The 26,632-nt window shown below is 39.3% G+C and overlaps 1 protein-coding gene across 7 annotated transcripts in view; it reads right to left on the minus strand.

The window, feature by feature from the left end:
- Dnm3 (dynamin 3) overlaps positions 1-26,632 on the minus strand; it is a 498,900-nt gene that overhangs the window by 270,099 nt on the left and 202,169 nt on the right. For 4 of the 7 annotated variants that reach the window (XM_052737388.1, XM_052737385.1, XM_052737384.1 and 1 more), the window contains exons 12-14: positions 24,629-24,699; positions 12,271-12,322; positions 11,410-11,439 (exon numbers count right to left, since the gene is read on the minus strand). In XM_052737388.1, coding sequence (XP_052593348.1) covers positions 11,410-11,439; positions 12,271-12,322; positions 24,629-24,699 — 153 coding nt within the window. The remainder of the gene's footprint in view (positions 1-11,409; positions 11,440-12,270; positions 12,323-24,628; positions 24,700-26,632) is intronic. The other 3 variants (XM_052737389.1, XM_052737386.1, XM_052737390.1) reach the window with 1 other exon arrangement.

The following is a 26,632-nucleotide window of genomic DNA, read 5'->3' on the forward strand; positions in this document are numbered from 1 at the left end:
CTCATGGATACTTTACTGTGCAACAAACACAAATATTATGTCTTTTATAAATTTTAAAAAGAAAAAGAATAGCAGATATCACTCTAATTTTAAAAACTTTATCAAAACATTACAAAAGCTAAAAACATACTAGTCAATAAAAGAAAATTGTTAATAAGTATAACAAAAGGTCAAAAAATAGAATATAAAAATTAAGTTATGAAGCTGGGTGGTGGTAGTGCATGCCTTTAATCCCAGCACTTGGGAGGCAGAGCCAGGTGGATCTCTGTGAGTTCGAGGCCAGCCTGGTCTACAGAGCGAGATCCAGGACAGGCACCAAAACTACACAGAGAAACCCTGTCTCAAAAAGCCAAAAAAAAATTAAGTTATGAAGTAAAAGTATTAATTTTAGGGAACATAAGGAAAGGCAAGAATGCTTCATACTGAAGAGAATACTCATTGTCAGTAAAAGTGAAATACTTCTCATAGCTTAAGAGCAAAAACGCGACCCAGCCAAAAAAAAAATGTTTTCCACACACCTAAGTACAAGTCTAGAAAACTACTATGGAAAAAAACACAAGCAAGGCAAAATATATATTTCTTCAATTGTCTAAGCAAAATTAACACCTTTTATTTTACAACAAACAATTCTAAAAGTTAAAGAGGCAGAAAATGCTTCCTCTCTTTATAACACGTGAAAAATATCCAATATTTTTTGAAAACCTAAAAATCAATATGGAAATGGTACACAGTGTCCCTCAGAAAGACAAAGGACACACCAGACACTTTAAAAACCAGAAGATCCAAATCCTTTCCAAACACAAAAATGAAAAGCTGCTTCATAACCAGCAGTAAGTGAAACACAAGTTGAAACAGCAATGTATTATTCTTCCCATCAGACTATCAAAACTTTCATAAAGTCTGTTTATATATTCAGAGCCAGGGGGCTAGATCCTTGTATGCATATTGCTGTTGGTCTATTGGCTGGTGCAGCAGTTTTGGAAGGATGGCAACCCCGCAATGGAAACAGTGCCAAAGCCTACTTCATGGTAGTGAGGATGGAAGTACGACCATCCAGACACAACGAAACAGCAGTGAATGCTGGAAGGACCAGAAAGAGGACCACAGGCATTCCTGATGGATGGAATCGGAAGCAGCAAGGAACGGGTGGTGTAAGGGGAACAAGGCATTGGCTTGGGCCTGTGATGGACCAATCAGAAAGAGATAAACAGCAGCAGAGAGTTTCTTCACCATGCTGCTGGCTGAGTTGGCATAAAGTAGAAGTTTCTCTGAGATCTGGAGTCATGGTTAAACAAGCTGTCGCTAGAACAAGGACTTATTACTCTGGGATCAAACAACGGATATAACCCCAATGACCATAACCACTCAAAGGGTCACAAATGGGAAGATCTTAAGAAGCCACTATTGATGCAGAAGAATGCTTGGGTCTGAAAACCACAACTAATAAAATGGCTTCTTTAGTGGTAGATGCTAAAAAAAAAAAAAGATTAAATGTTATCAAAGTTCCAGGAAATGTTTGAACCATTCAGGCATTTACCTCACCAGGAATCACATATACCTCAACCTGTAGATGAAAAAACCAAGAGGCCGTGAGATGAAGGGAGGAAAGAAAAGACAGGGAGGGAAAAGGAGGAACAGGGAGCAGTGAGTGGCAACTGAGACACAGGCGGAAGGTAACAAGGAGATACTTGGCTTAGCCTGCTGCTCTTTCCCCAGGTGAAGCTAGACCAGACCTCCACTACCCAAACTACAGCCCAGGGGTAGGCTGGACCTTGTCTGCTCAAGTTTTGAAGACAATATGAATATATAAGATGCTCTCTTACTTATTTGTGATCTGTAAGTCCTCAACTAAGACATAAATTGAAGCTGGGCAGTGGAAGTACATGCCTTTAATTCCAGCACTAGGGGGGCAGAGGCAAGTAGATCTGTGAGTTCGAGGCCAGCCTGTTCTACAGAGTGAGTTCCAGGACAGCCAGAGCTACACATAGAAACCCTGTCTTGAAAAAACAAAACAAAAAACAACCAAACAAACAAAAGACACAAATTGATTCTATAAGTGTAGTAAGCATATTTTTGCTCCTCTGGAGAAATACACTATTGGTATACAGCAAGTCATGTTCCAAACAAAATTCTAAGTTTAAAAAACACAGACCCACACAATGAGCCATCCTTCTAATGAGTATGGCCTCATGGTCTCCATTCTCTATTCTTAATAAGGTAATTATTTTCTTATCTTGTAAGGTATTGGCTGGCCCCTTTGAAATAATTTATAGAGTTAAGGATAAAGATTAACTTACATATCACTTAAATCCATTGTTTTCAGGATCTAATGGCATTACTATAAGAAAAGTATCAGAAACAAAACTAACCACAAATGAATATAAATGATGACATGAAGTAGTTGAGACTGTGAAGTGTGATTCTTGTTGCAATTTATAAACTATTGGAATCCGTAGAAGACTGTGATTAATAGAAGGCCTATAATCACTTGTTCCTGCATGTCCATTGCTGCTCTGCTCACATCAGCTAGGGAATGGAAACAGCCTAGATGCCCATTAACTGAGGAAGAGATGATGAAAAGGTGGTACATTTACACAGTGGATTATTAACCAGCTATTAAGGAAAATGAAATTATGAAATTAGCAGGTAATGGTTGGAGCTAAAACAGTCATCCTGAGTGAGGTGACCCAGACCTAGGAAGACAAATGTCATATGTTCTCTCATGTGTGGGTGTTAACTTTTCAGCTTTATATACATGTGTTCGATTGGGAATACTCAGAAAGGTTAGGAAACTAGCAAGGGACTATGGGGGGAGAGGGGGTGGTTTAAGGAAGGGAAAGATGGAATATAGTGATATAAAGAGGGAAGGGAGAATAATGGAACAGGAATGATCAAATGGGGGGGTGGGAGGGCAGGATAAATGGGGAAATATGGGGAGAGGTAACTAATACTAAAGGCCTTCTTTAAAAAATAGCCATATATAAACCAACTACCATAGAAATGTCCTAAATATATACATATACACTTATATAAAAAGAGGCTAAATGGACTCACCCTATTACAGGAGATCAAGACCCCAACAATACAACCCATGCTAGCAAATAATCCCAGCACCAGAAATGAGCTACCTCTTTTGTGCTGTTAGTCAATGGGTCCCATAGATTCCCCCACACATTATAGAATATTGCCAATGCTCTTCGCTATCCTCCAGAATTTCATGGTAAGGCCCTGTTTCTGGAGACACTATATACTTGAGTGACAAAACGTGGAGAAATCAAGGAGGTACTGCCCTAGAGACTTCACCTCTCCTGGCTAACTTTCATAGTCTTAGAGGTGTTGTTTGCATACTACCAAAGAAGAAATCACCAGTCTCACCCAGCTATGACTCCTGGGAGCAACAATAATGGCTGGTCTGACAAGATGTGTCTACTGAGACAACAGGGGTATGAATGTAGGTTCTGAGAGTAACCAACCACTTTCTGATGGGCTGTAAGGTGCATTTCATGAGATGGAACCCACACCTGACACTGTTACTAGACCAAGAAACTGTGGCTAGACAGGTCATGGGCCCCGGTGGAGAACCTGCCAATACTACTCTGCTAGTGATTATAATATTTTATCCATAGACCAGTGTATCTCTCAAGCACCATCAGAAAAGCTTCTTGTTGTAGGAGATGATAACTAATACAGAAAACAACAACTGGTCAATTTATAAAGAATAAGAAACTAGAGAGTTAAAAATGGGACATTCATAACACATTCCATACACCAAGACTTGGGCATCTTCATGGAAGTGGGGTGAGAAAAACCGGAAGAGCCAGAGGTAGTGGATGACGTCAAGGAAACAGTGTTTTCTGGGCACAACAAGACAGTTGCACATATGAACCCATGTGTGGCAGCATGCACCAGACCTGCACAAGCTCAAGCTAGACAAGATATCACAGCATGGAGGGGAGAGGAGGAGGTCGGTACAAAGTCCCTCCATGAGCTGCGGAGCCTTGGTCACTTGATCACTCCTGGGAAATAGAGTATCAGTTTTCTTTAATGGTGTGATGCCTAGTAGGTTGACGACACTACAGGACAGGCCCTGTTCCCAGGAGTAGTCAAGCAACACAAATTGGACTCCATGGGTTTTAGAAGAAAACAAAGAAGAAAACTCAATGTTAGGAGTGTAGAAAAGTGGGGCTGGTTTGGGAGGAGTTGAGGGAGGGAGTAAATATGATCTAAACGTATTGTATGAAACTCTCAAAACAGTGATTGAAGTATTACTTGAAAAATAGCAATATTTTATTTCATGTCTTCATGGCTAATATAGTATCTTACTTCAATTATATTATTTATATTTAATTATAAGTAATATAATATCTTACTTCTGTACCATTAATAAACGTTATATGTTCTTTCATGTAAATCCTAAAGATAGACATTACACAAAAAAAAATTAAATTTCTTTTTTTGTTTTTTGTTTTTTGGCTTTTTCAAGACAGGATTTCTCTGAATAGCCCTGGCTATCCTGGAACTCATTTTGTAGACCAGACCAGGCTGGCCTCGAGATCAGAGATCTGCCTGCCTCTGCCTTTGAGTGCTAGGTTTACATTTCTTTTTCAAAATAGTAAGCCTATAACCAAATGACCTGGATCTGAATCCTAGAGACATTACTGATAATTTGTATGACCCAGCATGTAACTCTGTCTCAGCATGCCTCAACATCTTTCCGGGTAATAAAGTAAAGGAGTGCCTATCTTGGGGGGAATTAACAAGCCAACACACACACATACACACACACACACACACACACACACACACACACACACACACACACACACACACACACATACACACACACACACACACACACACACACACACACACACACACAGCCCTACCCCTAGGCTTACTATCTACTATCATCTCATTTAATATTTACAAGAACCCAGGAGGCAGCTACTACTGCTACTCCTTTCAGAGTACATGCTTGACACCAGTGGGTTTGAACCAGGAGCTCCTGCTTACACAGTGACCTCACACTTTTGTAACCAAAGAATGATCAGAAAATGTTGCTTCTCACCCTTGCACTGGTCAATAATATTGTTTTTAAAAGAAATGGGAAGTAGGGGGTAGAATTCTGATAATAGATTGGAAAAATTATTAATTTAATCAATCAGTTAGCCATGGATTTTTTTTTTTTTTTTTTTTTTTTTGGTTTTTCGAGACAGGGTTTCTCTGTGTAGCTTTGCGCCTTTTCCTGGAACTCACTTGGTAGTCCAGGCTGGCCTCGAACTCACAGAGATCCGCCTGGCTCTGCCTCCCGAGTGCTGGGATTAAAGGCGTGCGCCACCACCGCCCGGCTAGCCATGGATTTTAATAAGGTGGAACGGAACTAACCATTGTTAGAGACTTTAAAGAAGTTAACGTGTGCAAGCAACCCCTAATCCAAATGGAATTATTCAGATGAGCACATTCAAAAAGCCCCTATCATCGTGGGGTGCACATCTTGTAGTGGCTGAACTCGCTTCTTTGAACAGCAGCTCTGAGTTTCAGATGAGAAGATCCATCCCCACTTCCAGGCCCTGTGAGTATGTGGCCTGTGTCCTAGAATGCCCTCACACATCCAGGCCTAGGCCTATAAGTATATCTTGTGATCTAGCCTCAGAGGTTGGTTGCACATGAGCACACTATTCAGGAGTCTAATCAGGGTAAAACTCCAGAGACTTTTCTGAAAATCTCAGGTTCCTTTATTCCTGCTGTTGGGCAGGGAATACCCTGAGTGATAATTGCAGTCATTTTCAGGGCCCTAAAGTGGAGCCAAACAGCAAAAGAATGGAGCCAGAAAATGTAGCAGGAACCAGCTTGGGCCATGAATTAAACAATCCACAATTCTATTACCACTTTATTCCAATGATACACATTAATAAACTCACTTTTCCAGAGTCTTTTAAGTTGAGTTTCCTGACATTTACACCTGAAAGAATCCAAACTGATGTAAATATTGGTACCAGGAAATCAGCTAAGGGTCAGGTTAAAGGGGGTTAAAATGAGGAAAAGTCTGCAAGAAACATTCCATCTTCAGCTAGGGAGCTGACAATCTTCCATTTGGAGCAGTAGTGAGCACACTGATATAAAATACATAATCAACAAGCCTGAGCCTCTGAGGTACCACATGGGGCCCACACAAGCACCTGCTCTCCTCCTGCCTCAGGAAGATGTCTTTGCATTTGCACAGCTGCAGAAGAATACAGTCTGGGGACCATGAGCACATCGGGTACTTTTCTGTCCTACACTGTGGAGGCTAAAGTGTGAATTATTCATCATTTAAATGTCAATCATTCCTCTTTTCCCCTAACATATTAAAGTCTAGAAAATTGCATCCCCACTTCTCTTTAGCTACCCACATCTTAAGACAAACTTCAGACATTCAAGTGGCATTCAAAACCATCGTCCACTCAGTAACTTCAATCCCACACCTCACTGCTTCCCCTTTACTCCTAGGACATATTTTCTCTGACTTCAGTGAAACCTCCAGTGTCCCAGCCAATCGATTTCCTTTCAATTTTCTGTCAACATCATCTGTTTTTTTCTTTTTCCTCAGCACAAACTCCAGTGTACCTTCCAGTTCCTCTTATCATTTGGTGAGCCCAAATGACAGTGCCCTGGTCAGCAGAATATGAAGTGACATGTCATTAAAATTTCCTTCACTCAGACTTCTATTTCTTTCCCATTTGACGGAAGAAATGAGAAGACTCTCAAATCTGGCCATGTTATAGTTTCAGTATGAAATGTCCCTTGGGACCTCTAAGGTCAAGGCCTGATTGCCAGCTGATCAGTTTTTGGGGAACCACTGGACTATGAGAGTTCTGACTTGGTTGATAGATTAGTGTGTCATAAGGAATTCATAATTTGATAACTTTAGTAGGTAACTGGATGTGTGTGCTTGATACTCTTGGAAAGGCATATCCTCTATCTGGCTCTTCCTCAGTCTCAGCTTCCTAGCCACCGCAAGGTGAGCAACTCAGCTTTACTACACCTTCTCCATCACAATGTTCTGGCTCAGGACCATAAAAAACAGTGAAGCCAGTAAAGCGTGGACTGAAACCGTGAGTCAGAGTAATACTTGCTTCCTTACATTGTCCCTTTCGAGCATCTTGTCACAGTGACAAAGCCTTTATTATGAGAGTGGGATGGCTGTCTTCCTGACTTCTTGGGGCTGTCACAGCACACTGAATTAGGCTTTAATTGTAATCATCTGCTAAGATTTTTGAGGTTGTTTGCTACTTAGTTAATGTTTCCTGGTTTTTACAGAGTTCAAGCCACTCACATTAAGCAGTGCATTACTATAACTTCTCTCTCCCCAAAACTGCAATGCAGTTTTCCTCTTGAGCTTCTACGCTGACCCTGGAAAAATCTCAGGTCATAGCAGTCCAGTTTTAAGTATTTTCAGCTTTATGTCAGCTTTCGAGTATAGACTAAAAGAGCAGTCCTTAAGGCCAGTAGGGCTGCTGATATTGATAGGTCTCAGATGACGCCTAGCCCTGCCTACCACCTGACAACTTTCCCTAAACTTCCTCAGATCCCCCAAACATCCACTGTCATTGACTGTCCTTGGAATGTTCTCTCTGGGAGAAGAACTAGATTACAACGATGGCCAGTCTCTAGCTGAAGATGGAGTGAAGATGGCGTGTTCTTTCTCCTCAACGTTGTCTTCCATTCTGTTCCTCTCCAGGTTGTCCAACCTTTCTCACCACCTCTCGATCTTCTTTTCAGTTCCCCATTGTGTTCCAATCCTTTTTCCATCATCCTTTGAACCCTATAGTTCTTCCTATGTCATCACCCTTTAGAGCTAATCTCACCTCTCCCATGATTTTAGTAACTACTTTATATACCAACAACTATAAAACATGTCCCTCGATTCTACATGACTCTTGAACCCCAAGCCATAATGATGTCTAATAGGCACAAACAACTCCTACCTTCTTTTCCCACCCTCTCTAACATGCTTTTTTCTTGCCTTCCCTTTGTCAATGGATCTCCTCAGCCAGAAGCCTGGGAGGGCTAACCACTCCTAAAAATAGTTTGAATGTTTTCCTTCCTCTATATGTTTTCTGATATCAATATTTGTATTTTTAACACAAGTTACTTCAAAAAACCATTAATTTCTGGGCCTGTACTTGCACTCTTCAAAACCATTCTCTAGACTTCATTGATATAAAAAATCAGTTGGTATCCCTTCCCTATTGGAAATCTACCAATGGCTCTCTGTACCTTCGAAGAAGGTCTCTGTCTTGTCTCAGAGACACATCCATCCAATCTCCAACTGATGTGCTTGCTCTGGCTTCCTATGTTGTCAATCTAGTCTCACACTGAACAGAGCCACCACACTTTGAGTCTGAATCAAAATCTAACCTTCAATGCTCCTTTCCTATGCCCAAATCAGAAGTCTGAGACAATGGAGTCTTGAACTCTCTTCCCAGCATCCAGTTCATCACAGTGCTTGTGAAAATCTTCCCATTTAATCAAATACTTGAATTTATCAGCATCTCCACTAACTCAGAAATATCCATAATTTCTTATCCAAAAGACCGAACTAATCTCTTCTTTATATCTTGTCCACTCTTCACAGCCTCCTTCCATTCCACAAGCAGCAGGATGCTTCTAAAATGTTCATGTGACTGTGCTTAAAAATCATTGTCTGTTCTCAGCAAACAACGAGACTTTGATGGAACTCTGATCCTCATAACAGTGGACAAAATGTCATTAGAAAAATGTGAACCATAAAATGAGACAGTGTGAGACTCTGAGGAGGGAGGGTAATCAGACATACATGACAAGACAAGGCTAGCCTCCTGCAGAAGTGGGTTTTCAGTAAGACTTGAATGAGCAGAAGTATCTAGAATTTAGTACAGAGCATGTACTGCTTACTTACCAACATCCCCAACATCTTACATCTTACTGCTCTAAGCATTACCACAGGTTTTGGCACATTTAGATTTTAAATACATGTCTGATAAGTACAGAGATGGATGAAGTTCCCATTTAAATTGTGCAAAAGCCCAACTTTATATAAATTTCATGATTATAATTTTTTTGTGTTACATGTTGGCATCGATTTGTAGGTCTACTAAAATGTCAAGGCAGATAAAAATGAATAGGGTAGGATTGATCCTGTGTTGTTTCTGATGTATAGTTGTTACTAAGTTTGCCTCATACCCTGGAGCCCTGAGAGGACGGCAGGATAAATGTATCACTTGAGGACACTGAGGGACCTTTCAGCCTTATCATACATGTAGCTGCCGTTGTAAGGCTGGAATCTAAGGTCCCTGGCTCTGCACCTTTTCATAGGCAAAACTGTTTTTATACAGATCCAAACAGACATAAAATACCCAGATTCATAAATAAAACAACATTAATTGTGATAGTGTACTTCTAAGAAACTATAAAAGATCCTCTTGAATATACCTTCTTGTGTTATAAATGGCTGAATTTGATTCTGGAAAGTAAGTTATTGAGATGCATAAGCTAATACTTGCAAATTGAGACAATATCTTTTAATGGACAGCAAAATCTGAGCTGAAACAAGAGGATTTACCACTTTCATTTAGCCTACCTGCTCTGTCTATTAACTCATCTCACTACATAAACAGGCTCTGCTAGATGACAGGATGCTACCTCTGATCCCACAGAATGTTGGATCCTACATGACACAGTAGATGTATTATTTTTCTAAAGCTTTAGAAATAAAATAATTCTGGCTTTCAAGGCTTGAGTGACCCCAAGAGTTTGGAGTACTATTTTCCAATATGCACCTAATTCTGTTACCGTGGGTTTCAAAACCTCTATAATGTGTGGGATTTGATGTTCCTGGCAAAAGTGCAGTCATGGAAACACAGCTACGATCTTAGCATTTAGAGTCTCTAATTGAGAGCAACGCCATACTTCCTCTCAGATCTAATATAAGTTAGGTGCCTGCACTATCACACTATTGCATTTCCTAGCTGTAGCTTCTGACCTGTGGAATTTTTTTTTTGAGACAGGGTTTCTCTGTGCACCCCTGGCTGTCCTGTAACTCACTATGAAGACCAGGCTGGCCTTGAAATCAGAGATCCACCTGCCCCTGCCTTCCAAGTGCTGGGATTAAAGGCATGTGCCACCACCACTACCCAGGGAGAAAACTTTTATAGGTAAACCCATGCCACACTAAGCCACAATCTAGACATTATGGGCATTGGAATAATTGGTTGTAACTTCTAATTTTCTAAATACTTCATCATCCTTATCGTATAACTTCTATAATTTTCTCATACTTCCTACATTTTCATCTAAAAGTTCCAAGTAGCACATACCTTCTGGAAGCAAGGATTGTACTCTTTCTAGGGTATGTGTGTATCTTGGACTTGGCTGTGGAAGCATCCTTACACATATTATTTCAGACTTTCACAACCTCCCTGTAGAGATTCACTTTTTGATTCATTCTGTATCCCAGTTGGACTGGATCTCACTATGTAGCCCCAGCTGGTATTGAATTTGTGACAATCCTGTCTCATCCTCCCACAAGACTCTCCACATAATTTTACAGGGTTGTATTCTGTTCTTCCCAACAACACACATCTGAGCAAACTTGGGATCATTTTGTATAAAGCTCCATGGCTACTAATGGGCATGATTAAAGTTGAACTCATGAATACCTAGATCCAAAGCCTGTATTTTCCAATCTCATTCTCAACCTGTGCAGTTGGGAGGACAAGCCTATTTCCTTCATAGTACAAATGAGAACACAGTTTCTTTCTAACTCTTCCTGTAAATGTTTTATCATGCCTTTATACTTCTGTGAAACATAGAGATACTATCTAATAGTAAAAGATTCAACTCTGCAGCCATATAAAAAACAATGTAATTTTGCTTTGGGATTTTTATTCTTAAAAAATACAAATGATTTGAATTGGGTAAGCTTACAAATAAATATATTAAAGTCAGATAATCAATGTTCACCCACCTTTTAGAAGCATCATGTACATTTGTTGAAAATATTATTGTACAGGGGAAAGAGAAAAGCTTATGCCTCAGACCAACAAAGCAGAAAATGATAGAGGCAGAGATCGTTAATGATTTTAATGATTTTAAGGCCCATTAAAATTAGAGAAATACCAAAGCACCCACCAGGTTAAGGATTTATTATTACAGCATTGTAGGGTTTACTAGTTCATACCTTTCAATCACAGCAAGTTATTAGCAGTGAAGGATAACCCTCCGAAGAGGAGTTTTGTTTCAGTGATATGGTGTTACGAACAAGACAACCTAAGTTTAAAAAAAAATTAGTAGCAAGCGCTAGTTGAGTTAATCAGTTAAAGACAAACTGTGCCCTTGGGAAGCTAAATAAAAAAAGCAACAGTAAAGCTTACAGAACTTAGCTCGTACAATTTGCCTTGAAGGCGGAAGATTGGTTCCCTGAAATAGCAAAGAATTATATGCTTTAGTTCAGAAAAAAAAAGTTTTAAGATAAAGTCTGTTATTACCTCTTCTCCTTTCAAAACAATGGGAAAAAATCATCTAGAGCAGAAGTTTCAATTTGTTCAATAATTGTACCTCTGTAGTTTTTTTTTTTTAAAAAAAGCTTTTAAAAAAATCATCATTGTTTTGAGTTGAAAAGAAATAACAAGGCAAATATTCATTATCACATAAAACATAGAAGAAACAGCAAACTGCCGGAGTTAATACAATCTCTGCAGAGCGCTATTAGTCAGACAGCAGGTCAGCCCCAAAACTCAAAAAACTCAAGTGATCAGATCACCTTAGCAATTAACATCGTCGTCAACCAATAGAAATTTGGCATGGCAGAGGTTATTCCAACACTGCCGTATTTCTGAGCTGTCCCTTCACTGTTACCAAGCTGTGCAAACGTGTGAACTAGCCAGCAGCACTCAGAAGCTCATGCATCTACTCACCATATTTTTAACCTTGAGCTACCTCAGATTCAATGTTAAATCAAGTTTGGTGGTAACAGAAGCAAGCAAAAGAGGACACAAGGAGTCTAATGCAGAGTGCACAGCAAGTAGCAGGGGTTACTTAAAGTGAGGTGGTAGGGTTAACTGCAAAAATAGCCAAAACAAAGTACAAAGTTCGCTCCAAAAACTTGAAAAGCAAAAAATAAAACAAAAAGCTGCATCTTAAAGCAAAAACTACATATGATTAATTTGCATTCAAAAAAAACGTCAGTCAAGCAGTTTAGTTCCAATGCTTTGGGGCATGCATGCACCGGGTCTCTTACATGGTTCCTACCTGATTTCCAATTGTGCTTTTCTTGTGAACCTGACTGCTCCTCTGCTGAGCACTGAGAAAAGCAAAGGAGAGCAGCACTGAAGAAAGGCAAGATTTTTTTTCTGAACAAGTAACAGATACAAAAATACATTACATGTTTAAAACTCAAGGTAGAGGTAATAGCAACAACCCAGGTCCATCTAATTCTGGAAGATAAAAAAAAAACCAGTAGGATTTCTTGCAGCAATTAGCAACCAGCAAAAAAAAAAAAAAAAAAAAAAAAACAAAAACAAAAACCTATAATAACTCCATATGGAAAAAACTACATTAATAACAATGGATAACAATGGGTTGGTGTGTTGGGGGTACTTCTCCTGGTGTGTAAAATAACAGGAATGGGCATCAAATTAATGCTTATAGAGTGACATATTTTCTGTGACATATAGATTATTTTTCTGCTCAGTACCCTCTACTTCCTTCAGCACTATTCTACTCAGAGGCCAAAGCCAAAGTTCTTGCTGTAGATTTCCAGGCCCTACTCAACTTACACCCACTCTCTGCCACTTTGACGAATATCCTCTTCCCTTCAGCTTACTCACTGGTGAAATCCAGTCAGCATGGCCTCTGCCAGAGCCACCCAGCACAGCCCTACACAAGGGGCTTCATGCTAGCTTACTGCTCTAAAGGTATTTCTCCTATGCTTCTGCAAAGCTGCTAATGTCTCTTCAAGGGTTGGCCTAAACTTCTCTTTTCATTGAGGTCTAAGTTGCCTACTATTGTAACCGCTATTGTTCCCTTCAGGAACCTCCTGTGCCCTCTTCTGTGTGTCATTGTGATATTTTACCTTCCAGCCTGCTGTAGTTTGTTTTGTGTCTGTTTATCCACACCCTTCCGTATCAAGCTGGAAGCACCCTGCAAGCGAGGCTTATGTTTGCTTTGCTTAATGCTATCTCCCAGGGGCTCTGGGAAGATCTATCACAAACTTGGCAGCAGAAGGAATCTATTGAATGAAAAGTTCCATGAGCCGGTGTTGTTATATTCTCCACTTCGCAGTGAGCCAGAAGGAAGGGTTAAAGTCAGTTATTACTCTTAACAACTTAGCCCCAGAGCCTACACTAGTAAGTATGATGTTATTCTAGCTCTCAGAAGAACAAAGGCTTCTGCTTTCTGGATCCATAGAACTGTCATAAGAAAACACAACTCATCTTGAGTATTCTGGCAAGACAATCAATGCCATACCCTCTGTTAGTTCATCTAAAGTTTATAGTAGCTGTTTCAGAGAACAGTGCAATGGTCTGAAAGAAAGAAGAGGTAGACTACAGCCATAAGCTGTCCGCTGAAAGTGATTAGATGTTATGGTTTGGTCGCAAGATAGAAATCAAAACCCCACTTAGAACAGTTGTTCAAAACAGCAGTTTTTTAAATCTCCCCTGATGTATTTAAGCTGCTTGCCTCCACTCAAGCTCATAAAAACCACACAGTGCACTCAGCTGAGGCGGGGCAGTGAAAGGTAACACTGCATTTTTGGTCACTGGAGATATTTTGTGTGTATTTTTGTTTTTCATTATTAATTTACCAATTTCAGTTTCTTTCTTGCCTTTGGCTTAGTTTTATAATTTTTAGCTAAGTGCCCAATTCCCTTCATTTCTCTTCAACCATTCCTTTGAGGAATCTCAACCCACAGTTGTCAGTGTTTTGTAAGCAAGGATGTAAAAGGCTTGAGTCTGTCTGTGGCTAGGATCCCATGCACCCACACTGCCCTCTGGCTGCCCACCAAGCCTGGCACATTGAGTGTCTCAAATACTGCTCCCCCTGAACTTCAGCCTCTCCCTCCTACAATGTCTCTCCAAAGTCACCTTCCCAGAGGCCCCCTGGGCTTGTCCAGCTTCTAGGAATAAGCAGGAAAATGTCTATTGCAATGTGAATGTCCCTTGGTTGTGGCTATATTCCAATATATGATTTTGCTTTAAGGGGACAGACCTCTAATTAGTATAATCACTCTGAAACTACAACAGACACAGAAGTGAGCATTTTTTTCTTTATAAACTCCTGTGGACTTTATGCTACATGGAGAAAAGAAGCAGAACCCAGCTTTGGGCAGAGCTTGACCCCATTGGCCACAGCTTCTCAGTGGCAAAGTGTGGGAGTGTGAATTGTTAGGGGTGGGGGTGATGTGGACAGAGGAGGAAGGTGGACTGAATGAGTTGTTTCTTAGGGTCAGGGTTTTGTTTGTCTGGGTGGTAAGTTTTGGTTTCCATGTGGGGTTTTCTGCCGTGTTAGAGATGGAACCGAAGACCTCCTACATGCTCGGCAAGGATGCTTCCACTGAAATACTCGAACACCCTTCTTAGGCTCCTGAGTTGCTGCATTCCTGTTGGTGCTTATCAGCAATATTAGATAAAGGGCATTTCCACTAACAGGGTTTCTGTAGGGAACAATGCTTGTTTACCATCTGCCACTTACACAGTCACACAGGAGAAACAGATTTATTTTATGACTCAATCTAAAATACTAGGGTTAGAATAAACACTAACTATCCTTACTTTGTACCTAATGAATACCTTTTTTTCATCAGCTGCCTCCATAAATTCGAACATATGGCTGGTAATTATGTACTCAGGTTGACACAGTTGTTCCATAAATAATAAAAAGGTAAGCTATTTAATTAAAATACACTCATTATCATAACTCTTGATAACTTAATTACTGAATTATTTAAGAATGTGTTCACGATAAAAACAGGTGAAGAATTTAAGTTAATTTGAGTCCTTGGATATATTCTTGGATATGGATGCTTAACTGGTCATCATAGCTATTTTATAAAATATGCTCATACACAAAATTTTAATTTGACATAAATTAAACATTTTAGTGCAGCAACCTTGAAGAAGAATTAGACATGAATAAGGTATGGTCTTTTTAACCAAAAGCACTAGTTCAAGTGAAGAATATATGTATGTGTTATATGTTTAACATATGTGTGTATATATGTAATACATATATGTATATATGTAATAAATATTATTACATATATGTATATACAAAATACAACAAATAAAGGATAAGCTTTATTAAAACAAGAGGGTTATTAGAAAGAAAAAAAAGAGTGCTGTTTTCTGACTTGGGATAAAGTTACCTCAGCTTTTATTACGTCTATGAATGGTTGTTGCTAATCCTATAATTCTCCTATTACATACAAGTCACTGTGGAAGGTTTTGCCAGATTCTACAGCACAAAACCATATTGAGTTTATTGCATTGTGCTTGAGAAATGATTTTTAAAGTAAATAATAAGAAATTGAATTTTTTTATAAAAATTAAGAGCCCATTTAGAAGCCATCGAAACAAAAAGAAAGCTATAATCTCACTTCTTTTCTGTTCTCCTGTGTGGGCAACACAAAGACTGAAGTATCAGGAGAGTGTGCCTAGGAGCTGTGTGACCATTTATCAACTAAGTCCTATACATGATGATTGCTTGCCACGTTCAGAGACATGGAGCATTGTTTCAGTCTGCAGTTCTTAGATTTTTATGAAAACTTAAAATGTAAATTTTAACACAAGAAGACATACATCCACTGTATCCCACAAAAATAATGTTAACAAAGTCAGGGTGCAGGGAAATGAGGACTCAGGGGAAGCTGCAGGTAAAACTTCTAGGGTGTAATCATGGACTCAGTTTGTAAATCACCTTAAAATTCCTCTAGACCAATAACCATATGTTGGGGCCAGTTACAGAGAATTTGGCCATCAAAAGACAGCAGATAGTATGACCAAAGAATTGTTTTTATAAATATTACTTCCCCAAAATGGACAGTATTGACTCTGAAGGAAGAGAGGAGGCAGGCAGCCGGTTCAGCTTCTTCAGATGTTGGAGTCCTCCTCAGCGTTCAAAGTCAAATCGGGTTCAGTTTATGAACTCTGCCTTCTGAGAAGCCTCCAGTTCTCTCTCCTTGCCATGAACCCCCAAAGCCTTCAGTCTGTGCCCATACTGCATAAACAGGCCAGTGTTACAAGAAGGTCTTTATTGCCTCTGCAACAGGGTCTGCTCTTTGATAGCAGATGGCATACTGTATGTGTCTTACTACTTCTAACACTTTTACCATCGATAGTACCAAACACAAAGTTTATGGTAGTTTCTTAAGACATACATTTTAAAGCATTCATGCATTTATTTATTTATTTATTTATTTATTTATTTATTTATTTATTTATTTATTGGGGGTGGCATGTGCATGCCGCTGAGCATGTGTGGTGGTCAGAGGACAATCTGTAGGAGTCATTTCTCTCCTTTCATCATGTGGTCCCAGGGACTGAACTTGGTTATCAGGCTTAGCAGTAAGCACCTTTTCCTACTGAGCCATCTCGCCAGCTTCTGAAGAAATATTTTTGGGATTTTGTTTTTATGCCATGGTTATGTATAATCAAACAATCAATGTGTAGCTGCAAAAGAAATTTAAATGCTCTGAAGACACATAGTGTAGGCATGTAGTAAAGCAACAATAATCTTTATTTGGGGACTACAAAATGCTCAAACTTGCTGGAATATAAAGTTGGGGGGTAGACTAGAGGGGGCTGATGACAATGTAACAAACTGAAGATATAAGTAGAAGACAGAAATAGAAGGCTTTGGAAATTTTGCTAATTAATTCAGACTTTATCCTAAAAGCAGTGGAGAATCCCAGAGAGGATGAAAAAGGCCAGGCCAGGAGGCAGGGACCCAGTTAAGAGAAGAATAACTTGGGTAAGGCAGTGATGACAGAAGGAAGTAGTCAAACTCAGAAACACTGCATGGAGATAAAATCCAGATCAACTTGACAAGGATGGAGAGAGAAGAAGATAGAGAATAAGAAGGACAGGATGACATCACATTTCCAGTTTGAGCAACTGAGAGTTCCCATCCATGGAGAAGGGGAACAAGGGAAGAAGTGGAGATTATGACATGGAAAGGCACTCATGGGATGATGGGTTAAGCCTTCTCTTGGACACATAAGCAGAACATGCAGGAGGAAGCTTCACATCAGGCATAGTTCAGGAAAAAGATTCCAGAATGCAGGTCTGGAGAGTCTTCTGACAAAGTTGGTAATTGAACATCAGTACCAGTGAGTTTGGTCAGGGATAGTGCATTGAATAACAAAGAAAGTGATCCAGGGAAGAAATAAGGCAGAGGATGAACAGTTCCTAAATGGCTGAAAAAGAAAGGCTGTAGTAGAGAATGTGTGGAGGGGGCATAAGGGCCCAGAGCTCTTCAATAAGGAGTAGTACCCAATGGTGTCAAATGGCAGACTCAGAACTGTCCTGGACAAAAGCAGTCATTAATAGAGTGATGTGGCAGAGACCAGACTGGAGGGGGTTAAAAAGTGAAAGCTAAAAGAAAAACAAGAGGAGAAGGTACAGAGACTCTTCAGTCAACTTAAAGGTGCTCAGGTACAGTGAGGACATGGAGAACTCATGAGAAGCTTGGGCTCTGAAGCTAAGTCAGAGCATGCATGTAACCCTGGCCTGTTTCTTTTGATAATAAAAAAAAGACATGGAAATAGAAGAAACTTCAGCAATGCATAGACTCGTGGGTGGAGCTGAGGCAGCAGAGAGCCTTTCTCTATAGTCTAGTGGCAGGGCTTGGGCTCATTTAGGGGTAACTAAGAGACCTAATTTCCCTTTCTCTCCTGTAGCTACCATTATAGGATATCACCAAGCTATCATCAAAGTAGGACTCACTGATGAAGGATGCCATACCAGTAGCCAAATTCAGTGTACTGTAAAGCTGGGCTGTCCATTTCAGTAGCTGGTGGGCAGGTATGGTGATTAAATTTACACTTTAATTTCTCTTTTTTATTAGCTATCTTAGCAGCACATTTCAGCTGCTCAATAGCCACATGTAGCTAGTGGGTACTGTAGTGATCAGCACATGGTAAGTGTGTCTGTCATTTCTAAGCTTGTTGGGCACATTTTTGTTGTAGGGGTGAAGAAGCTCTAGCAGAGTGCTCTTTCATGTTACCCCCATGAGAGGCCCAGGACTGCAACTTACCATATGTAAGTCTGGTTCTATCCAATCAGATTGAATCAAAAAGGGGTGACGGATTTCTAACGGATCTTCAGTGAGTTTCTAGATAAATATTATGTGTGAAAATCTTACAGGACTAAGAGGGAGTCAACGAAAGAAGGCTCATTAATTCCTAAGATTCACTTTAAGAGTAAAGACAGAGTTCTTAAAAAGAATACAGTTGACGTGGGGTGCCCAGACACAACTGATCCATCTATAACACAACTCCTACATCTAAGACTCAGGGGAAATAGCAGCAGTTCAGCAACATTGAGGGATGGGTGTGGATAATAACCAAAGGACCAGGATACCTGGTACCAGAGAGTGTTTCTTAGACATGACAGAAAAGCTGCACACAGGAAATCTCAATAGTATGGTTGCCTGAATAAGATCTACATGATGACAAGACCAGTTGCCATGCCAACTACCTGAATGAGAGCAAACTCATCTAAGCCCTGACCCTAGATGAAGAGCTAATCAGTGGTTGCTGAAAGAGGGAAAATAATTTTTTTCTGGGAATAATCCCCCAATAGGTGATTCAATCCCAACTGGCCACTCCTAAATGCATGCATATAAGAGTAACACTAAATGTACTTAATAAGAGTGTGCGTGTGTGCGAGTGCGTGTACGTGCATGCATGCGTGCGTGCGTGTGTGTGCGCGCGTGCGTGCGTGTGTGTGTGTGTGTGGTGTATGGTTTATGTGTGTGTAAAACAATTGAAGAGGTCATGAATCTGAAAGGGAGTAGGGAAGCATAGGATGAGTTGGAAAGGAGAGAGGTTGGAGTAGAAACAATATACAGTACTCATATGATTCTCAAAAACTATAAAAAATTTAAATAAAAAAGCAGGTTTAAGACTAGAAATTCACTTATCTTAACATGATGCTTGTAACATTGGACTTTATAACTCACTTGAATGGTTGATGCTTTTTTTTATTTTTAAAAGTTATTTATTTTGTTTTGGGGGATTATAATATAAATTCATCATTTCCCCCTTCCCTTGCCTATCTCCAAACCCACCTATATACACTCTCCTTGCATTCTTGCAAACTCACGACCTCTTTTTAAATGAATTGTTGTCACATACATGTGTGTATATGTTTATATATATGCATATATATTCATAAATACATACATACAACCTGCTCAATGTGTATAGTGTTACTTGTGTGCATGTTCTCAGGGCTGACCAGTTGGTATTGGATAATCAGTTGGTGTGCTCTTCTCTGGGGAAGACTATTTCTCCCACCCTCAACATTCTTTATGCTAAAGTGCATGAGTGATATTTTTCATGCTTTCCAAGTTTCCAAACTTAAGAGTTCTACTGATGACTACCCCAGTCAGTGACCAAACATTCAAACACTTTATTACTCAACCTGCATGTGAGTACCCCCCAAAGTCTTTTATACTCTGATAGCCAAGTTTTGGCTGCAAAAGAGAGAGGACACGTTGTGTAAAGAGTAGGACCAAGGAACATCATTACCCTAGAAGTTAATTTTGTTATAAGGAAACATAAAAGAAGAATGTAAAGGAAGGACCTTGCCCTGCTGGCTCTGGCATTTAGTGGGAGGTTTAAACTCACTGCCTTTGATAAGTGGTAACAGAGGCATTCCACAGGATCAGGAAAGAGACACAGTGAGCGTCAGAACCCCCAGCATTTTCACGGTACTCACATAACAAGACGTGAAATAAGCTCACTGTATCGTTTCAAGTGTGAGAAAACAGGTGTTCGGATCTCCTCCGCAGATGAAAAGCTAAACTGACCCTGGGGTCTGAGGCTTACAGTGGGAAGATGTGCTTTTAATGGGCCATGTCGAGAGCCTTGTTTCTCTTAAACCACTAACTGCATAAATCTCAGGGACTCAGGAGGCAATTTGTGTCTAAGAATCAATGCAAGAAGGGCACAAGAATTTGAACTTCCAGACTTCCTAAGACATTCAGCTAAGGCGTTTGCCCCTGTGTTCCAACAGTGTGACTACTGAGAACACAGGAGCATGAACTAATGAACAACTGGCCCAGTTCTGATTTTCTCAAATAGCAAAGATTAGGTAGATGACCTAACAAAATATAATTTAGGGGACTGTTTTTTCATTGAGGAAGAAGGACAAATTGAATCTCTTAAGTCATAAGGAAAGTTGATGTTTTCATCTGAAATGCTGAACTTTACATTCAGAAATTATATTGTTATAGTTGAAATACCAAGCATTTGGAAGCCAAGAAATACCAAAGCCAGCCTTCAGCAGAACATACTGAGGCTTATTGTACATGGCACATATTTTATGGTCCATGTTTAACAGACAGCTGTGAGGTTGAAAAGGAAGCCCCTTGGACTCAGAGGAGAGAATAGGTTCTGTAGCTGAAAGAACCCTGGGATGTCCTGAACGTTACTCTAAAAATAAAGATTCTGTTCATCTAATTCTAGCATGTGTTTTTTTCTTAAAAATAAACACACAAACATAAAAAAAACTTTTAGGGCAAAAAGTCAGCTGCATTGCAAACATTTCATGTATCTGCACACATCACCATCCCACAAACCCGAGAGCTTGTATACTTTTGTGACAACTCACTAAAACTCTTATGAACCAAGAGCCTATTTTCTTCAATGCTAGACCTTCATTTTCTATCTTTGGCACTAAGAAATACTTACATAATTGTCTTCAAATATGGCTTGACTTTTCTTCCTTGATGGAAACAGCATTCCTGCCAACTTTAAAATTTATAGCTACGACCATATTTTTTTAATTTTTAAAAGCACAGAAAATACCACAATCCTTCAAAGTGATTTTGAAATGAACATTTCTTCATCTTCATAATTACCCCATGTCACACTGAAATGTACTCAGCATACAAATGGAAAGAACATTTACCTTTGATTCTTAGTGCAAAACATTATCTTTGATGGGGTTACTAGAAAATGAGGGACGGAATAAACAGAGGCTAAATTTGATCAATGCATGCTGTATGCATACATTGAAGCAGCATGCTGAGAGCCATCAATATATACAGTTAATACATATTAATGAAAAATTAAGTATTGTCTTTGGGATAATGAAATTAGCAACTAAAAATATTCTAGAGGCAATCATACGTAAGTTATTATAAATTTTAGTACAAAGGAGAACAGTGGGGTGAGGGAGACAGTTCAGTGGGTATGAATGCTTGCTATGCAAGCAGGGGACTTCAGTTCAAATCCTCAGCCACTACTCAAAAAAAAAACCACTCATGGCTACAAGTGCTGGTAACCCCAGCATTGGGAGTTGACAACAGATGGGCCCCTGGAACTCAGTGGCCACCAGCCTAGCAGAAATGGTGAACTTCCAGTTTAGAGACTGTGCCTTAAAAGGAGAGGCACAGAATCATAGATGACAACCAACATCTTCCTCTGGCCTTACATATGTATGCATAGGTCCACACACACTATGCACCACATATGTACATACGCACATGTACTACATACCACACACACACACACACACACACACAAAAAAAAAAAAGAATTGGGAGTCTTGTGATCAAGGTCTTTCGTTTTTATGTATGGAAAGGGAAGGAAGAAGGGAAGGAGAGGGGAATGAGACAGACAGAAAAGTAGAGGGAGAGGAGACAGAGAGACAGATAGAGACAGAGACAGAGAGACTAACCCTAACAGACTATACCACAGTTTTCTAACACATTTCCAACTCGTCTCTAATTTTATTGATTTATCTTCTGACACTTCTCAGAGGAACATAAAACAGGGAGTATTCCTTGTCCTGTTTGTTAAACCAGTAAACAAAAATGACCCAGTAGCTGCTGGCTTCCAAACTAGTTCTTTAAAAGAAAGTTTGGGGGGAAGAGAAGTTCCCACTCTTCTAGGAAAGTTTTAACAGCACGACTCCTCCTCAGCACAATAAAGTCCATCTCACTGGAAAACAGGAGCTGTCTCCTGGGTCAAAGGCTGTGTCTAAAAGTTCTACATTTGAAAATTTTCTTTGAAAACCTAGAAATTAATCCAATAATATAGCCCTACAGCTTCTGAGGAAAACAAAAATACTGAAATTTATTGTAAAAAGAAATAAACTCTAGCCTATAAAAAGATAGAAAACAAAAGATCAGAGGGGTAGATAGACAGACAGACAGACAGAGAGAAAGATAGATATTGATCTGGGACAAAGGAACACAGCTGGGCAGGGTTTCACACACCTGTAAACTCAGCACTGGTGACACAGAGGCAGGAAAATCAAGAGTTCAAGGCCATCCTTGGCTACATAAAGAGTTAAAAGCTAGCATGGTTATACATGAAACCTGTCTCAGGAAAAAAGTAGAGTGTTCAGTAAAATTGAAATTGTAACAATGGTTCTGTGATAATTTTAAGCCTTGAATCCTTCCAAAAGGCATTGGGCTTTTGCTCCATCTCCTTGACTTGGGGTGTGCCTTGAGGTAGCACAGTAGCCTTCTTTTCATTTTTGACACACTGCATCTAGCTTATACACAGAGCTGCCATGTGTTTATAAGATTCTAACTGGCATTTGTCCATCACAAAAATCAACTTTGAAGGCAGCATTCCTGTTATTTCTAATAATGTAAAGACAAGTTCATCTTTTAAACTCCTCAGAGAAGCCAATGAGACAAATAAAGAGCTTGCCATTAGATACCTATCACTTGTTAGACAGCCTTCTGAAAGGCAGATCATAATTTCTTTGTCTTTATTTATCCTCTATAGAAACTATAATAGGACTGCCTGGAGTTCATTGACTGTAAGGAGAAGTATAAGAAATTCTCAGAGCTCCTTCTAAACCAAGGAGGAAGAGATACACATTAGAGATCAAGTTATGTTGTAGAATGAAATGAGCAGAAATGGGAAGGGCCATGGGACCAAGAGGGAGAGGACAGATCTACAGGAAAGGCTCATATAGCAGATGCCTATCTGGAGGTAAGAGTGGTCAGTGTAGCTGAAGGACAACTGGGCAATGGAACATGTTTATCACAGAGCTCTGAGAAGTTAATACATAGCACATTGATGGGAATGGCCAGGAAACACTAATGCACCTCTCAACAGTAAGAGCCACTGGATGAAAAATAGACTGATATCATTACTTCAGCCATGACAGCTACAGCCTCAATCAGATGAGATGGTTTTCTTTGGGTAATTGAGATTCTCCTGCCTAAAACATGCCTATAAATCTCTTGGGCCACTATTTAGTTTAGATCACATGGTCTGTGTATATTTCTTCCAAGTCTGAGTAAAATAAAATAAATTGAGTTGATTTTTGGTGTGTCTTATTTTTGTTGTCCTTGTTCTTGAACATACAGTCCAAGTAAAAGCACATAAACTTTCTATTTTATATTTAATATAAAATAGGCACTGTTTTGTACTCTTTAGATTATAACAGCTTGCTTGCCATGTTAGAACTAGGATCATGATTCTTCAAACATAATAAATACTGGCACCATTAACAAGAAAGAAAAAAATAGTGAATTCAGAATCTTAAAATGTAGCATAACGAATAACTATTTGTATATATAACCTGTGACGAATAGTAATGTATAAACAAGTGTATGTAAATCATATTCATTCTATAAAAAGGAGTATCCCAATAGTCCACATCTAAATTTTAAAAGTATGTTACTGTTGCTGTTTTAAGTCCTCCTCATTCTGGTGTAGAGAAGTCCAAACAGCTTAATATTTTGAATCTTACAAGTGTTTATTTTATTTTATTTATATGTCTTTTTTTATTGCCTTTTGAGACAGACTCTCACTCTGTAGCTCAAGCTGGCTAGAATTCAATTCACAACAACCCTCCTGACTTAGCCTCCCAAATGCTATTGATTACAAATATGAACCACCACATCCACCTGGAATTGTATTTGGTATTTCAAATTAATTGAAGAAAGAATATTACCCTGAACTTTAATGTGCAATTATTGTTGCTCCTCTATTGGAGTTCAAGTACAAACTAAAGACCATCTTTCAAAAATATAATGAAAGCCAGGTGGTGGTGGTGCACGCCTTTAATCCCAGCACCCGGGAGGCAGAGTCAGGCGGATCTGTGTGAGTTTGAGGCCAGCCTGGTCTACAGAGCAAGATCCAGGACGGGCACCAAAACTACACAGAGAAACCTTGTCTTGAAAAACAAGACACATGACTTTGTGCTCTGCACAAGAAACCCAACTACCACCCTTTATCAAGAGAATAGTAAATTTTCCTGCTCCATGACTATGGGGCTCTAAAGTAGATGGACTCAGAATTATCCTGACCCAGACTGGTCCTGTCTAAAGGTGGTAGAGCTGTGGTAGAAACTGATAACGTATGTTTTTATGAAGCAGCAGTAAGAATGCATAGGCAATCAGTTATCTCACGTACTTTGCAAAGCCGATGAAGTCTTCATGGTTGGTGTTAATGTACGAGACTTGAATGTCAATCAACAGCAGGACCTGGAAGACAAACGGAATCACTGTCATGACAACCCATCTTCAAAATTCTCAAATGTTCAATTCAATAATCGTCCATGCTGTTTCTTGGTATTTGGTTTTTAAAGTGATTTTTTTTAATTAAAATATCAAATAATTTTTCTCTTTTTGAGTCCTTTGCACTCTAAATTTATAAGTTAAAATCCTCCATGGTGGATAAGTCCAAGTATCACATGAAGAGAATAGCATTGTAATACATAGACATATGAACTGCTTGCTGTCATAGAACAAAACCTAGAATTATTCTGTTCCTCTAAAGCAGAGGCCATGTTCTAAGGAAAGGCAAGCATATATAAGCAATATTACCCCTGAATTTTCTTCACTTTTTCCATACTTTTCTTTTTAAGCACCCTCTAGGTAACAGAAATATTTCATCTATCAACTCAGAAAGATAATACATAAAGAAATAGAGAACCTGCTTCAGATGAGTCAAGTTCATTACCTGACTAAAACTTCAGCCAAAGCTCAGTTAAAACACTGTCTCAACAAAGGATGCTTCCCTGGCATTTCTGCCTGAATAGCTTGTTATTAAAGTCTACCATTGTACACTGCCTCGTCTCTTGTACAGCACTAGTGCTTGACATGGAGGACCTTCGGCATATTCTGCACAGAGCTCCCTCTTTGGTGCCTTGCAGTTGCCCAGGACCTGGACTAGTGTGTTGAACGACATAGTTGTTGGTGAGATCTATGAAGGGATGGATTGAACACATGTCTGAGGCTACAGTGGGGAACCAAGGGACCTGAGTGAGGCAAGAAGGAGGTGGAGCAAGCAGAAATTGCCAGAAAAAGGCTTTATTCTGGAGATTTTCAAATAGAAACTTCTCTTACTGTGTTTCTTTTTGTTCCTTTAACAGCACAATGTCCTTTTTCAGATACTGAGACTTGGTGACAAGTTTAAAAAAAAAGAAAATTAGAAAACTCCTACACTTTCATTTTTTTACCCTTTATTTAGAAAAGAAAGAGGAAGAAGAAGAGGAAGATGGGGAGGTGAGGGGAGAAATGCCTCACATAGCCCAGGCTAGCCTTAAACTCACTGTGAACATAAGGATGATCTTAAACTCCCAACCTCTATCCCTCCATATCTGGTGCTGAGAAAGTGAAAGGATGAGAAAAAATGTACTGTTTTCTTTTCCATCCCCCACATGCAACCTGGCCATTTTCCTAGATAAAATTTAATTTTATCTCTTGAATAATACTGAGGAATTATTATTTTTAATTTAGCTATAGTGTTACCTCTATTCTCCCACCAATCAAGTCAGATTCTCTTAAACATTATATTCCCAGACTCATTTGCCAACATTCCATATCTGTGCAGTATAATGTTTAAGTACAAATAAATTGTTCTGGCATAAAGAGCAAAATATCCACATAATTGCCAGCGTAACCCACAGCTATGATGAGCACCCTGGACACAGACACTCATTAACTTGGACTGTGGTGTAGGAAAACAGTGAAAAAAATAAAAGCTATGGCTGTTCTCATTCATATTCCTGGAAATTGGGAGTCTGTGTTCAGCCTAGGAAAACGGCCAGGTTGCATGTGGGGGGTGAAAAAGAAAACAGTACATTTTTTTCGCATCTTTTCACTTTCTCAGAGTTTCTCCCTGTGGTCTTACCCAGTCACTGAATATTTAGTTGAAGAAAAATAAATTTACCACTTATAGCAGCAGCAACTCACAAACTCACAAAACTTCTTTTTTGACATGTAATTAGGCATATAGAAACATCTAGAAGAATAGCTGGTACATATGATGTTCTAAAAACCTTTAAGAACAAAACTTACAGATTTATGAGTTTACGAGTTTTCATGTTTAATTTTGAGGATTCCTTTTCTACCCTCAATATTTTCTGAGCAGGGGTGGTTAATAATTTTTTTAAAAAAAAAATTAAAGAAAGCA

This window comes from Peromyscus californicus, unplaced genomic scaffold (genome assembly GCF_007827085.1).
Source record: "Peromyscus californicus insignis strain IS unplaced genomic scaffold, ASM782708v3 Scaffold_14__1_contigs__length_90479793_seg_2, whole genome shotgun sequence".
Lineage (NCBI taxonomy): Eukaryota > Metazoa > Chordata > Mammalia > Rodentia > Cricetidae > Peromyscus > Peromyscus californicus.